Source organism: Chiloscyllium plagiosum, chromosome 19, assembly GCF_004010195.1.
Source record: "Chiloscyllium plagiosum isolate BGI_BamShark_2017 chromosome 19, ASM401019v2, whole genome shotgun sequence".
Lineage (NCBI taxonomy): Eukaryota > Metazoa > Chordata > Chondrichthyes > Orectolobiformes > Hemiscylliidae > Chiloscyllium > Chiloscyllium plagiosum.
The window spans coordinates 56,311,401-56,328,403 of NC_057728.1; the positions used below are offsets into that span (position 1 = coordinate 56,311,401).

A 17,003-nucleotide genomic window follows, 5' to 3' on the forward strand; every position below is an offset into this window, starting at 1 on the left:
AGTGAGAGAGAGCATGAGGAAGGGGAGTGATAGAGCATGAGGAGCGGGAGAGAGAGAGAGCATGAGGAGGGGGAGAGAGTGGAAGGAGAAGCAGGGAGGGGTTGGGGGGGTGGTAAGTGAGTGGAAGACAGACATACAAGTCTCAACAGCTATTGGGTCTTCATGGATTGAACATATGTGCATTGACAATAAAGCCAGATCACAGTCACATCAGAGGAACCTTTAAAAAGGTGACTGAGGGCTAACAGTAATCACATACCACAGTTAGCAGTAACAAAACATCCAGAACATTAAATGCCACTCAAGCACATTAATTGTACTTTGTGTTTGGAAGAGCAGCAACTTTAATTCCATCATTTTCTGTCATCACTTATTCTATTATTAGGTTTCACACTATAGGACCCTGCTATTTAATTTCCTGTCTCCCAGCAGGAAATAATGAAGTAGGGCTGAGGGTCTGAGAGAAAAAAAGATTGTTTGATCTTTGAAAATTCAGCACCACTGAAATGAATTTCTTTCCAAACAAGGCGGGGGGAGGTGGAGATCTTCATGAAAAAAACTTTAATTCAATTGTTTCAGCAAGATCAGAGCGAGAAACACGATCACGGCAGCACGCCATAACCACAAATACTCGAACAAATGGAACATTAATGAACCCACCCTCTCTGACACATACCCCCTCCCCACAAACAGTACCCTAAACCACGTCCAATTTTAATAACATTCTAATTCTGCTTCAAGAATACTATTGCATGTTCTTAATTAAATCAAAGATGCTGTCACTCGTTTTGGAAGCATTGCCTGAAACTCTTATTGCAATCATTCATACTTAGAACAAAAATATCAGATGTAGCTTAGACTTTGCATCCAACGTGACCTAGTGCAAATTCTTACAAAATTTACCTTTGACAGGGAACTGACCCAGAATATGGGGCTGGTCCTGTAGAAACGAAAAACAAAATCCTTTCCTGAAGAAGCAGTTCAAAAGATTACACGATGTGGCTAAGAGCATAAATACTGGTATCTAGGTGACATGGTGGATTAGCATGCTGCCCACTGAGATCCCCCAACTGGTTTGAAAGCAGCCCAGACTACTGGATTAACAGCTTCACAAGAGACTCAAGAAGCTGAGAGAAAGAGAGAGTGAACACCATTTGAGCCATCAACTTGCTTTCTTGCTGTTGACATTTCCCAACGTACACCCTACACAAGCAACTCTCGCAGGAAGCAAAATCGCCAAAGTCAATACAGGCGATCAAAAGCAAACTCTTGACTCCCCAAAGTTTGTCCACCATCAGTGGGGCACAAGTCAGGAGTGTGATGGAAGACTCCTCACTTGCCTGGATGAGTGCAGCTCCAACAACACTCAAGAAGCTCATCACCAATCCAAGACAATGCAGCCCGCTTGATTGGCACCATATCCACAAGCATCCACTCCCACTACTCAATAGCAAGTGTGTGTACCTATCTACAGGATGCACAGCAGAAATTCACTCAAGGTTCCCTATGTAATACTTTCCAAACCCACAACCACTTCCATTTAGAAGGACAAGGGCTGCAAATCAATGGGAACACCACCACCTGCAAGTTCCCCACTGCGATGAAACTATGGCTTTGGCAGGTGCACTTTGCCCTGTTCTTTTTAAGTGAGGCTTGGAGCCATAGCTAGAAAGCTGTCTCTTCCAAGCCAATAAAGTCAACAGCTTGTGAGGCCTTGGTTTTTGTCTTAATTTAAAACAATAGAAGCAGCCTGAATGGGTGGAGTCAGGGTCTCACAGAACCAGGATTGTAGTTTAACTTTAAGAACTTCATAGACTTCCTACAGTGTGGAAACAGTCCCTTCAGCCCAGCAAGCCTACACCAACTCTCCGAAGAGTATCCCACCCAGACCCATTCCCCTATTACTCAACATTTACCCCTGCCTAATGCACCTAACCTACACATCCCTGAACACTATGGGCAATTTAGTATGGCCAATTCACTTAGCCTGCACATCTTTGGATTGTGAGAGGAAATCCATGCAGACACAGAGAGAAAGCGCAAACTTCACATAGACAGTTGCCCAAGGCTGGAATCAAACTTGGGTCCCCGAGGCAGCAGTGCTAACCGCTGAGCCACCCTAGTTGTTAGGATTTTGAAGTTGGCTATGGAAGTTGCCCATACATCTCTCCCTGCAACAGCAAAAAACTTCAGTTCTCTCTCTCTCGACTAGAATTTTCTCTTGATGATCTTTTCTCCTGGACTGGAGACAAATCTATTTGACTGAATTTGCCTTTGCTAAGGGTGTGTTTATAGGATGTTACTACACTGGAACAGCTAGTGTTTAGTAGTTAAATAATCTGTTATTGTGTTAAGCTTTTCAACAGAGTTAAAGTTATGCAATTCTTCTTTCTTTTGTCTGTATTTTAACTGTCGGGTAAGAATAAAGAATGTTTTGTTTAAAGTCAAGTCGTGTAACCAATCGAATTACATCTGGAACACAGCACCTCACACTTGCCTTTAAATAAGGTAAAAATTAGTCTAGGCCAGTTCCTTGATATATGTGAAGGGGGTTTGGTCTGCTCCAGAATACCATTCAGCATTCTGACTTGGAAATATATCACTGTTTCTTCAGTATTGCCGGGTCAAAATCCTGGAACTCCCTCCCCAACGGCATTGTAGATCTACCCAGTTGTCTATGTACTGCTGGGGTTCCAGGCAGCAATTCACCAGCAAAGAGCAATTAGAGAAAGGCAATAAATACTGGCTTAGCCAGCAACACCCACACTCCCTAAATGACTCAGGCAAAAGTGTTCTTTTGAGGGGAGGCTGGGGCAAGTTTTATCTCATGTGGGGAAAGTGTTTCACCACTAGCATCTCCCAGACCTGTAAGAGTGATAGGATCATACAGCACACAAGGTGAATATTCTTCCCATTGACTTTAGAAAAATCCAGTTAGTCCCATTACTCAACACTTTTTCCACAGCCCTGCAGAATTCCTCCTCCTCAAATATTCCTTCAATTTCCTCTTGAAAGGTCTGAATGAATTGGTTCCCATCACCTTTTCAAGCATGTTACAAATGGTAATAACGCACGGAGTTTCACCATTAAAAAAAATCCCTCCTCATGTCTCCTCTCTGGCTGTTTTGCAAATGTTTCATTGCCAATTGGGAAATTTCGGTCGACTCAGCAAAGTGCACAATGTCGGTTTCACATTACCTTTCTGAAGAGCCTTGTAGAGTCCTCACTGATTTGCATGAAGCGCATGATAACGTTGTTCAAATAGATGTCGCTTAAAGTTGCGTGGTCTTTGCTTTCTCTCCTGACTTGGTTCAGGAGCAGATACCAGCAGTTAACTGGGGACAGAAGATTCTGGTCCCTCCTGGATAAAACAAAATACACAGAAAAAAAAATTACTCGATAATGTCTCCACATTTTATTTAACATTCACATTACGTTTTGTGTTCAATGCTGTTCTACATTGGACATTTAACTTGAGCATTGCTGAAAATATTTTGTCCAAGTTTTTTGTCTTGCACGCATCAGGACACTGTGCAAGAATACCAACTTAAGGGTGGAGGGGACCAACAGATATACTGTATGGGAGGAGAGTACTGACTGGTTGACAAGTGGACTCTGATTGGTGGATCTATGTAGTTGAAGGCTTGGCAGTCAAATGTGGTGTGAAAGGGGCAGTAATGTGCAAACTATGGGGTCAAAAGGATGGAAAGTTCAACAATAGTGAGATGGTAGAAGTAGAGGTTGTAGAAATTAGGAAGAGAGAAGCCATGCGGAAACGTGAAGACTACGGTAAGAATTATAAATTGTAATGGGTTGGGAATCAGTAGCCAATGTAGTTCAGCTGGGACATTTGAGAGGAATCATTTGCAAACCTTTGAACTTGTAAAATTCAACAGAGATGTGACAATATGCAAGGGTTAAATGTGGTCTTTGTGTGAGCAATAATATCTTCCATGTTGTTTTACATAAATAAATACATAAATAAATCAATTTCCCACTGAAGTGCCCAAAGAGCTTAAAGGAGCCCCTCAGGATATTAGCCACATTCGAAAAGTAGGGAGGCTCACGTTTTTGAAAGGTGGTCTTTCAAAAGAAGGCATTAAACAGGTACCCCTCTCACTTGTTTTCTCAGGACAGCATAAAAGATCCTGTGGCACTGTTTTAGAAAAGAGCTGGAGGTTTCTCTCTCAACACTGATTCACTGGCCGTTGGGGTATTGGCGTTCATGGGTGCTTCCTTTGCTCAAACTGGTTGCTGCACTTCTACACATTGCAATGTTAGATTGGATTAAATGTAGCCCATCACAATGGGAGCCAGACCCAGTACAACCCAGCGCTTGTCTCCTGGCTTTGGGGAAATCTTCCCTGGTAAAGCAGGAATGAACAAGCGAAGGTAGGATGCCCAGCCACTGGTCACAGAAGATGATTTAGGAGACAACTGACAACCTCATATCAATGGTGCCACCTTTGGAAGCACAAACATCCAGCCCTAGTGGGAGGTGGGAAGGTCACATGATTGAGCCATCAGCAGAAAGAGGTCCACTCTCTGCACTTACCTCTGAATCCCTTCTCCCCGACAACCTCACCCACCAGTGCCTTGGACTATTGAGTACCGTTCTGGTTCCCAGTTCAATTGCATTGGAGGCAGTTCAGAAAAGATTGACAAGATTCAATTGCAGAGATCAAAGGCTTGTCTTATGGGGAGAGATTGAACAGTCTGGCCTGTACTGGTTAGAGTTTAGAAGAAGAGGAGGAGATCTAATTGAGATATTTACCATGTTAAAGGGCATTGACAAGTGGAGCAGATGTTTCTACTTGTGGGCAATCTAGAATGAGAAGTTATTGGTTGAGGATTTGGGGCAGCAGAATTAAAACAGAAAGGAGAAGGCATTACTTCTCTCAAAGGATCGTGAATCTGTGCAATCCACTTACCCAGAGAGCGGCAGACAGTGAATAAATTTATTGAATCCCTACAGTGTGAAAGCAGGCTGTTTCACCCACAGAGTCCATACCATCGCCCTGAAGAGCATCCCAGCCAGAGCCAACCTCCTACCCTATCCCTGTAACCCTTCATTCTCCACAGGCCAATCCACCTGACCTGCACATCTTTGGACTGTGGGAGGAAACCCACGCAGACATGGGGAGAATGTGCAAACTTCACACAGGCAGTTGTCCGAAGCTGGAATCGAACCCCAGGTCCTTGGCGCTGTAACTTGCTGAGCCACTGTGCTGGCCCAGCAGCTGAGAGATGCTTGGTTGCTGTTCATCAGTTTCATTTGCACAGGAACACTGGTGTAGCGTTTGTGAAGGACAAATTTTTGATCAGCAGTGTGTTAAAAGGTTATAAGGAGCAGGCAGGAAAGTACAGTGGAGGCCGAGATGAGATCAGCCATGATCATATCAGGTGGCTGAGCAGGCTGGGAGGGGGCTGAATAGCCTACTCCTGGTTTTTATGTCCCTCAGTGATTCCTGATCTCTGATGGGTGCATTGCCAGCAAAAGCTTCATTGGCACCATGAGATGCTGCCAGCCTCTGATAAAGCTAACCGCTTTTGGCTGGGGATGGGGAACGTCAATCTCAGTAGAGATCTGACAACAGCCCAGAAGGACAATGGTTTCCAATCGCCACAGCAACCAAACAGACAGGGATTCATCGCTGGTTCTGCGACAGATGGGCAAGACTCTCCTCAACTCTCCCAATGGCATCCAGTCTTCACATTTCAAAACCACTTCACTGGACGCAAACTGTGTTGGAACACCTTGGGGTTGAGAAAGACACCATATAAATGCAAACTTCTTAAATGTTATGCATTTAGATTGTTGAAAGAAAGCAATTGTTTGAAAGAATGTGCAAAGGTGGCAGAAATAGATGCCAGAAATAACCAGCCCCCAAAACTGACATCAAGTCAAGAAAAGGAATGTCTCCCACACTCCAAAACTGTAAAGACTCAACAATGCAGTCTTGTCCTTTCTCCAAATCTCAATCTTTTATCTGCAATGTGGTACTGATATGCCATTAACTCCAGGACTATAAACTCATTTATGGTTAATTTTACTATGCACTTTTTTTGGTGGCATTTGTTTTTGCTTTCCTGTCATTGATAAAGCAAACCGTTTTTGATGCATTCAGTGACATCAGCTATGAACTTCAATGAACAGCAGAAGCATTCAGCTTTATAAAGATGCTTTCCACCCTAGTTTAGTCTCTTTAACCACAGTTCTTTGAGCTGCCTCATTCTGTTGCCTAACCTAATGGGAATTCATAGCAACAAACAGTACACAAGATCCTTCAGCCCACTGAGTCTGTACTGTTACCTGCACATCCACCAAGATCATTTATTGTATCTGTTGCTCCCGATGCGGTCTCCTCTACATTGGGGAGACTGGACGTCTCCTAGCAGAGCGCTTTAGGGAACATTTTTGGGATACCCGCACCAATCAACCACACCGCCCTGTGGCCTCATTTCAACTCCCCCTCCCACTCTGCTGAGGACATGGAGGTCCTGGGCCTCCTTCATCGCTGCACTCTCACCACCAGACGCCTGGAGGAAGAACGCCTCATCTTCCACCTCGGAACACTTCAACCCCAGGGCATCAATGTGGACTTCAACAGCCACCCTTCAGGCTCTCTGGCTGTATTCCTGATGAAGGGCTTTTGCCCGAAACGTCGATTTTACTGCTCCTCGGATGCTGCCTGAACTGCTGTGCTCTTCCAGCACCACTAATGCAGAATCTGGTTTCCAGCATGTGCAGTCATTGGTTTTACCTGTACTGTGATATACTCCTACCTACACCGTTCTTCGGGAACAATTCTGAACAATGATAACCTATTGACAATATTACTATGGCAGCTCCATTCAAGTTATCCTATGCCCCCATCTCTCCAATATCCAGTTAAGATGGCAATTTGGCACAGGAATCCTGGATAATACTTCCTTGACACCCAGAGAGACATTTCATCACCATGCTAGGCAACATCATCAGTGAGCTTCCATTGAAGCATTCGTGTTCTGTTGCACTTTCTATTTTGGCTGGGTGATATCATTTCTGGCTCTATTTGTCAGAGGTTGGTAAATGGGGCCCAAGTCGATGTGTTTATTGTTGGGAGTTCCGGTTTGAATGCCAGGCCTCTAGGAATTCCCATGCATGTCACTGTCTAGCCTGTCCTAGGATGGATGTGTTGTCCCAGTCCAAGTGGTGTCCTTCTTCATCTGTGTGTAAGGATACCAGTGATAATGGGTCTTGTCTTTTGGTGGTTAGTTGGTGACCTATAAACTAGCCACCAAAACATTGTTTCACACTGAGGATTGTTAAGATCTAGAAAGCAGGACTTGAAAAGGATCGTGGAAGCAAATTCCACAGGAATTGTTAAAAGACAACAGAACATGTTATTGAGGAGGATTAATATGCTAGATTATAAAGTAAACCATCAGTTGTGGGACAAATTTGAAAGTGGCTTCAAAGGTATGATAAGCCAAATGGCTTCTGCTATGTTGTGATTGCAGATAAAACTTATTGTTAAAAGTAAAACCTCAATGTTTAATTTGTTCCTTTTAGGGAAAAAAACTGGTTTTTGGTGTTACTGATCTTTCTAGATAACAGCAACTGTCCAATGCCTTGCCCTTCACAACCTCTAACCCTCCTCCATGCCTACAACTCTGTTATCTGTGCTCCCTTTAATTTGGCCAAGTGAACATCAGATCTTAAATCAGTCCATCGCTGGCAGTTATGTCAGCAGCTAGCAAGGCCCTGACATTTGGAATTCCCTCTCCTAGCCTCTTAAGGATCTAAGGGGAAACTGTTTTCACGCAGAGGGTGGTGTGTGTATAGAATGAGCTGGCAGAGGAAGTGGGTGGAAGCTGATACAATTACAGCAATTAAGAGGCATCTGGATGGGTACATGAATAGGAACGATTTAGAGGGAAATGGGCCAAGTGCTGGCAAATAGTTTAATTTCAGATATTTGGTCAGCATGAAAGAGTTGGGCTGAAGGGTCTATTTCTGTGCAGTACATCTCTATGAATCTTTATTTTTAAAAGACACTTCTTAAAGTAACTCCACAGAAGTCGCATCCCATCATCAAGTCACCCTTTATTTACCCAGTGGCAAGTCCTTAACACTGATCCAGCTCCCTCAGAGCATGCTCTCAGAGTGAGCAGAACCTCTGACACTCCTGTTTATTGTTTTTTTCTCCCACCACTACCACCTAACAGGAGTAACGCTTATTTTTCAGACACTTTTTTTTTCTTCTTCTCTTAGTCCCCTTCCCCTCTGACAGAGTCAAGGAGAGTCCTTGCACACCCGCACACACTGGTCCAGCTCCCTCAGAGCCAGCTCTCAGAATCATTTCTTGATTTTTTTCTTCTTCTCTTTTCCCCACACTACTGCCTAACTGCGGTAGTGCTTATTTATATCGGTCAGCCAAGGCTCCCTGATTGGACCAGGTTAACAGTCCCAATCAGGGATCTCATATTCTATGAGGTCCACCTGGCTGACCTCATTACAGTCACTATCCCCCTTAAGGCTGGTCTTTTAAAGACTAATTCTTTGTCAACTGAACATGGGAAAAGGAGGTGATTATTCAGCCCCTCCAGCCTACCCCACAATTCAGTGGGATCACAGCAGATCCACAACTTAACTCCCCAATCGATGTCCCATATCCCCTTCAGTTAGCAAAAACCCATCAATGTCTGGTTCAAAATTAACTGATCTACCATTAAAAACCCAATGCACAGAGAGTTCCAAAGCTTTACTAATCGTGCGTGAAACATGTTTCCTCATTTCACTTCTGAAAGACTGACTCTAACGTATGGATAATGATCCCATGTCCTAGACCTTCCCCATCCTGAAGAAACAGTTTCTCTCCATTTACTCAGTTTCCCTTAATATCTTGACAACTTCAATTAAATCACTCTACAGTCATCCTAAAGAAGGCGAGGGCATATGATAATTTCATTGGCATATAATTCAGAACCACAGGCCAATATACGGAGGACATGGTGTTGGAATCCCACCATGGCAGAAGTTAAATTTTGAATTCAACAAAGATCTTGAATCTGTCATTAAAGCCCACCTGTTTCACTACTGTCCTGCAGGGAAGGAAATCTTCAATCTTTTCCCTGGTCTGGCCTCCATGTGACTCCAGACTTCCAGCAATATGGCTGACTTAATTGGGCAATTAGGGATGGGCAATAAATGCTGGTCTAGCCAGTGACTCCTGCATTCCATGAATGAATTTTTAAAAATTTCTTGGTTTGATTGCACGAGTTAGTAATTTAAACCTTGGTGCCATTTTAGCAAAAACAACACTGAACTCCAGTTAATGCCTCCAGATTCTTAGGTGTGGCATCCCAGAACCATTCACAAATATCAGACCCAGTGTTACACCTCACTGGGACAGTGCACTGTATACAAGCCCACCTATTCCTGGAGTTAAAACATTTGAAGAAATATGTAGAACTCTGATTAACCTCAATTTCAAACCTAGGTTGATTAAAAAAAAGCATGCAGCAGATTGCTGTACTCAAAGGATTAGTAATGTTTAAGTTATTAGACATGAGCTACAGGTAAACAGTTATAAACTGCTAGCATGTAACACAAAATTAAAACTCTAACCCCCTTAAAGATGCTCCCTGACACACTGATGTAGAGAGGGAAAATGAAACAGAGATGGAGGAGGGAAGACTCGAGAAAAGCTCAGTCATCTTTATTTACATGATCAGCTGAGTTGGTTCTTGTAGATCGGATGGTGTCTTTTCAGCTTTTCTTTTTAAAATGCTGACACTGCTTCATAAGAGGGTTGGGCAGGTTCATTTATAACAGATCTTTGACTTATTAGTTAAAGGTCACAGCTTACAACAACCTCTGAAGGCAAGATAAACTGGCTTTCTTCAGGCTGAAGGTAGCTTTTCACTGCACAGAATGGAGAGTCAGCTTCTGAACTGATGGAGAGTTGATCTCTTCTCCATACAGGTAGACGATACTTTATCCGAAGTTCCAAAATCCAAAAAGCTCCGAAATCTGAAGTTTTTCTTCTCATTAACAAGGTTGTTTGGCGTGTAAATAGTTAACCCAAGTCGACACCTACTCAGATGCAACGGGGTGGGTGGAGTGGGGGTGGTGGCTGCCCAGCACCGGCAGGCCTCGATTCTCTGTCAAGGCCCGTTTTTAGTTACTAAGTCTGCTCCTCCGGTAAGACATTTAAAACTTTCAGCATCAAACTGTCTATTATTCTGTAATTCGAAAAATTCCGAATTCCGAAAAACAGCTGGTCCCGACAATTTCGGATAAAGGATCGTCTACCTGTACCTCGTTCTCAGCACCAAGATGCTCAGTTACTGGAGAACCAATCACATTGCTGTTGACAGGCAAAGGGCCTTTGTCATCATTAGTCCATAGACCAATTAACTTTGTGATGTAAATGAAAGATCCATGTGAGCACTGAATATCCACAGCTCCAGTTCATCCGCAAACACTTCATTTTTTCAAACAGCTGTTTACACAACATTTACCATAAGTGTTAGGTGACTTGCTTCTCAAAACGCTGGCTTTACAATTTCTCACGCCAGTCTACAATTTTAAAAAGCTCAATAAAAACATACTATAATTTTTATCGAGCTGAAACATAAATTTGTCGGCTTCTATACCAGTTCTCTAGGTAGCCATTTTGATTAGTTTCTCTACCTGTGGTGACATTTTAAGTGACCTGTATACACAGATCTTCACCCCCTTTGGGCCCCCACTATTTCTAGTTTTCTTTAATATTTAAGTAGTACAATGCTCTTTCCTTGTAATATTCAAAAAGGATGACCTCACATTTACAGAATCTATCTTGACCTTGTAAATCTATGCTTTCATTTACATTGTTGACCTTCCTGCCCAACTTTAGGATATTGCCAAATTTGGGTATGTGGCTTTCTATCCCTTCATGCAAGTTTTTACTAAATATATAGTTGTGGCCACAATAGAGATGTTTGTGGGACACCACTAGTCACGCCCTACCTTCTCTGTCTCCTTCCTTTCAGCCAACTTTTTAACCAGTTATGGCAATCTGCCATCAGTTTCATGGGCTTCAGTGTTAACTTATACGGTATCTTCCCAAAAGACCACTTCTGGTACCTTGTGGTATTTGCCACCTCTACCAGTGAGTGGTACTTGGGAAGGGCTGTTCGAGGTAGTTTGGTGTCACAAATCTTCCCTTGTGTTGGGCCCACCTAGTGATTATTGATTCAGGATACACCACCATGGAGTATCTACAGAAAAGGTCTGTTCTTGGACAACGTGAATGTGAATTGTATAATTGCAACTACCTCTAAGTCACGTATAATTACTAGAACCTTAAGGAGCTGGTACAGATCCATCGATTCCCCCTGAAAGTTAGTGTGTCCATCTGCAGACTGTGACATCAGTAGAATGGGTGGACAAAATGCAACATGAAGATTAACCTATTCAAAACCATGACCTTATAAAACAGCCAGAAGTCCCTCATGAGAAACTTTATCAAGTTCATGTTAAATAACATTCAGAGATGATCACTCTGTCCACTATTTAAAAAGTCGACTCCTCATTTTAAAAAAAACAAATCCCGTATGTTTGATGTGATCCGTACTTTGCGAAGTCTGATTGGTTTTCTCTATCAGCTGAAAATTGTCATGGTGTTCAATCATCCCTCCTTAATTCTTGACTCTGTAACTGTTTGCTAAGAACAGATGTTAAGCTAATGGGTTTATAATTCCCAATTTCCCTGTATGACCTCACTTAAATAGCACAGAGACATGTGCTATTTCCCAATCCAAAGGAATGGTTCTCAGATCAGGAGGACAATGGAATTTTAAAAAAGGTTATTTCATGAGACATGAGTATCACTGGCTGGACTGGCATCTTAATGCCCATCCCTGATTGGCCTTGAACCAGATGGCTTGCTAGGTGATTGAAGAATGCAGTTAAGAGTCACACTCTACCTTCTCTGTCTCCTTCCTTTCAGCCAATTCTTTAACCAGTTATGGCAATCTGCCATCAGGTTCATGGGCTTCAGTGTTCACTTCTACGGTATCTTCCCAAAAGACCACTTCTGGTACCTTGTGGTATTTGCCACCTCTACCAGTGAGTAGTACTTGGGAAGGGCTGTTCGAGGTAGTTTGGTGTCACATTGCTGCGGGTCTGGACTCACATGTGTAAGACAGACCGGATGACGATGGCACATCTTCCTTAGTGAACCAGATAAGTATTTACAACCATCATATGTTTGTGTTAGTCCATCATTTAGCTCCAGCATTTTTACTGAATTCAGATTTCACTAGCTGCCAAGGTGGGATTTGATCCATTGAACATTAGCCTGGGTCTCCTAATGGTTGGTCCATTCTGCCACCACAATGCTGGTGCTGTCAATGACTTCCTTTACAGTTCAGGGATGGAAAGTGATTCAGTCTTGGGATTGAATCACTTTTTTGTGTCATTAGTCTTTCAATTTCTCTTACTTTGCCCTGTTCAATTTTCTTGAGACCCAGCCCCCAATAATATGTTATTTCCCCTGGAACTTTGACCTCTTTCTGCACAGAAAACATTGATGCAAGTAATTATCCAGTACATTCACTATCATTTCCTCTTTTTAAACCAACACCACTGTTATCAGTTTCAAGGGAACCACATTGCTTCTGAGCAGCCTGCTTTTCCGTATAGGACTCTGAATGTTGTTTCTGTTGATTATAAAATCTCTTGCGACTGTTTCTTCATACCCGTGATTTCAAGCTTTTACAATCTACTTTATCGTTCTTTGCTGTTATTAGTATCTTTCCCATTAAACAGGGTCTGTTCTATCCACTGCATTCTTTGTATGGCTATCCAATTTTCTTTTTTAGCAGCTCAGCATCAAATGTTGCACAAGACAATACAAAATGGGAGCAGTTATAGGAAAGATATTATTAAACTTGAAAGGGTATGGAAAATAGTTATAAGGATGTTGCCAGGGTTGGAGGATTTGAGCTATCAGGAGAGGCTGAATAGGCTGGGGCTGTTTGCACTGGACAGTCAGAGGCTGAGGGGTGACTTTATAGAGGTTTATAAAATCATGAGGGGCATAGGATAGGATAAATAGATAAGGTCTTTTCCCGGGGTGTGGGAGTCCAGAACTAGACGGCATAGGTATTAAGTGAGAGGGGAAAGATTTAAAGGAGACCTAAGGGGCAACGTTTTCATGTAGAGGGTGGTGCATGTATGGAATGAACTGCCAGAGAAAGTGATGGAGGCTGGTACAATTACAGCATTTAAAAGGCATCTGGATGGGTATATGAAGAGTTTAGAGAGATATGGGCCAAGCGCTGGCAAATGGGACTAGATTAATTTTGGATATCTGCTCAGCATGGACAAGTCGGACCGAAGGGTCCGGTTCTATGCTGTACATCTCTATGACTCAACTAAAGACCATTTAAGTTCAATCTGCCACTCCAAACAATCATTGCTGCCTCAAATCCCCTTCCCCTACTTCCTCATTATATCCTTTGATATCTGACTTAGCCTTCAATATTTTCAATGATGGAGCAGCCACACGTTTGTGGGATAGAGAATTCCAATAATGAAAAATTCCTACCCCCCTCATTGGTTCCTAGGATGACAGAGGTGCCCTATCTATTGATCCTTCACAATATTGCCTTCAATGCAAAGAATCCTTCCTTTAACATCGACAGAAACAGTGTACTGTACTCCCTGTATAGTTGTACCAAAATCTTGAACAATTGCAGCAAGTATTCCTTACTTTTGTATTCCAGTTATCAATGTTATAAAGGTTAACAAGCCATTGACCTCTGCCCTGTACCGGAGTGTGAACTTGTGCTCCTTGTCTCTCCCACACCAATACCTACATGTTTTGACCCTTTCAAAAATTCTATTAAGCATCACAGTTCGGAAAAATGAGATTGGTTGATGTAAAATATTCTGTTGTCTAGGAATCATTCAAAAATAATTTTAAAGATGCACAGGTTGCAGTTGTTTTAAACTCCAGAGTCATGTCTGCAATATCCAACCTTGGATTTCAATTCTCAGGTCTGGTTCTTCCAACCTCTGTCTATTCACAGACTCCATCCTCAGTGTCGCCCCAGCAGGTTTGTCAGCAGGAATGGCTCGAGCTTGGAGACATCACCCACAGATTAGGTAACCACTCCGTGGAACACCATCTCTCCGTCTGCATCCGTGACCCTGATTGCTTGGCATAGCAATTCTCCACCTTTCTCTCACACTCCCATTTCGGTCCTTGTGCTTTCCAGTGAAGATCAATACCAACTGGAGAAAGAGCATCTCACCTTCTCGTGACAGCCCTCGAGACTCACTGAAATCAACAGTTTCGCACCATGAGCTCAGTTCCTCATTTCAGTTCTCATTCATTGCCTCACGCTGGTCCAAATCAGTTTTTTTTTTAAATTGTTTTTTTGCTTTTGGATGGTGCTGTTCATTAGTCTGCTCTTCACACTCTGGCCAAGTCCTATGCTTCTTTACAAATGTTTGCCTTTTATCGCATGAAATCATTGTCATTTAATTGCTCTCACTCTCTCCCATTCCCAGATCCTTCTTCTACTCCTTTCCCCTTTTCCATGGAATATCACTCCATCCGCTCTAGTTCTGAAATTGAATCCTGTCCAACTCAAAAAATTAACCGTTTCTCCCTCCATTGATGTTGCTCAACCCATTGAGAGTTCTCAACACGTCCTGCTTTTATTTCAGATTTCCAGCATCTACAGTATTCGGCTGTCATATAAAAAACTATTGCTTCACTTCCCATGGAGAAAGTGAGGTCTGCAGATGCTGGAGATCAAAGTTGAAACTTTATTGCTGGAACAGCACAGCAGGTCAGGCAGCATCCAGGGAACAGGAGATTCGACGTTTCGGGCCCGAAACGTCGAATCTCCTGTTCCCTGGATGCTGCCTGACCTGCTGTGCTGTTCCAGTAATAAAGTTTCAACTTCACTTCCCATGGGATGTGGATCAAAAGGAACCACTTTCAGCTGTTCTTAGCCTAAGCTGCCCTCTCTGGCCTAATAAACCTGAACTAATGCTTCCAAATAAATCTGTTGACTATAGCCTGGGGTTGTGTGACTTTTTTAAAAAAACTTTGTCCACCCCAGTCCAACACCAGCACCTCCACAGCAAATCTAAGAGGAATGAAATGCTCATTGTTTGGTGTGGGTGAGCCACATTTTACGCTATGGCTGACTTAGCTTTAACATGCGACTTCCATCTAATTTACACCAAATCCCTAGTAAGAGTGTTTATTAATGTTTTTTTTCCCTGTTTATTTAATGACTTCACTTGCCCAGACTCTCACCTGCTTAAATACAAATATATTCCTCATGGTTCAGCAAGGTTAACTGGCTACTATTGAAAAACACAGGCCTGTCTACACCCCATACTGTGCGTGAAGACATTGATCATTATGTGCTCACTTAGCAGGCTAGCTGAAAACTACCTCTCGATCAATGTCAATTCTCCAAAGACAATGAAGTGCCATAAATTTGAATCCTGGCTTTTCAACTTATTGACCAAGGAAATAAAAAGGATCTTTGAACTCTGTCTAGGTTGCTTTCGTGGATGCCAGTACAAAAAAAACAACTGAGCAAAATCAAGTCTGGGTTGGTCATTGGCAAGTAAGACTCAAGACACTAAAGAGCCATCTCCAACAAGAGGAAATCATACCATTGCCCTTTGACATTCACTGCCATTACCTTCGCTGGCAATTACGTAGCTAGTAACTCACTTCCCAACTCCTCAAAGTCTATCCACCCTCCATGAGGCACAATTCAGGAGTGTGGTGGAATACCCCCCACTTGCCTGGGTGACTGCCCCTCCAATAACACAAGGAGTTTGACACCACCCGGAACAAAATGATCGCTCAGTTGGCTGGAGAGTTGTTTTGCAACACAGAGTGATGCCAACAACTTCAATCCCACACCAGTGAAGGACATGAAGGTCCTATCTTCTCAGCCATGACCCTCAACTGAATCTTGGTGACCCTCAGGTTAAACTTACCATCACTGTTTCTCTCTATTGAGAATTGGGACTGGGGCAACTTTATCTTTACTTCTTTTTATATAAACTTTATTATGTTTAGAAGCAATATAGACTGCCATCTACAAAGAGAAAAACATATAATTCAGATGAGTCATATATAAGAATTACATTTCTATTTTTCTGTGTTACTCACTTCATTTGACTGGGCAATTGAACTTTTTTTAAAAACCTGCGTTACGAGTAACTAAACTGAACTGAATTGAAATGAAATGGCGACAACGGAGTGAGAAAGCAAGAAAAGTTTCCATCCTTATTTATCAGGGAATGTTGAACAAACGCAAAAGAACTTTTCCCTCTATTTCATCCTTTGGCAACATTCTCAGTCAGAAGCTGCTACTGGATTGCATTGACTGGAATGTCCATTTGGCCCAGTGCTGTGGGTCAAACAAATCACTTGCTCGAGTAGCTGGACTTCTCTATCAAAGGATGGTTCAAATCCTTAATCTGCGTTCAATTCTTCACACATCCTCGTGCCCTCGTTCTAATGAATGAAGCTGCACAGAAGCTGCCATTCGGTCCACCATTTTTTATTTCAAAATATACTTTATTCATAAAATTATTTGGGTATCTATACAATTGGTCATGCTATTCTTACGCACACAGTACATTTCTTTACATACAAGATTGAAATTAATCTTTCATATATACCAGTCTGTACATTGACTGTCCAGCTATTTTGCTGAGGAGTCAGCGGAGCCCAATTACTGAATGGGCCCTCTGTTCTTCTTAGGCAGGCAGACCTTACACGGTGGTCTTTCCCCACTGCGTCTTGGCGGCTGCTGCCCCAACCTTAAGGGCGTCCCTCAACACGTAGTCGTGGACCTTGGAATGTGCCAGTCTGCAACACTCAGTCGGGGCCAACTCCTTCAGCTGGAAGATCAGCAGGTTTCGGACCACCCAGAGAGCGTCCTTCACCGAGTTGATGATCCTCCAGGCACAGTTGATGTTC

At 42.8% G+C, this 17,003-nt stretch overlaps 1 protein-coding gene across 4 annotated transcripts in view; it reads right to left on the reverse strand.

Annotated features, from left to right (window-relative positions):
* The window catches only part of LOC122559849 (SLIT-ROBO Rho GTPase-activating protein 1-like), a 300,957-nt gene that overhangs the window by 137,491 nt on the left and 146,463 nt on the right, over positions 1 to 17,003 (reverse strand). For all 4 annotated transcript variants that reach the window (XM_043709964.1, XM_043709965.1, XM_043709962.1 and 1 more), the window contains exon 3: positions 3,199 to 3,361. In XM_043709964.1, coding sequence (XP_043565899.1) covers positions 3,199 to 3,361 — 163 coding nt within the window. The remainder of the gene's footprint in view (positions 1 to 3,198; positions 3,362 to 17,003) is intronic.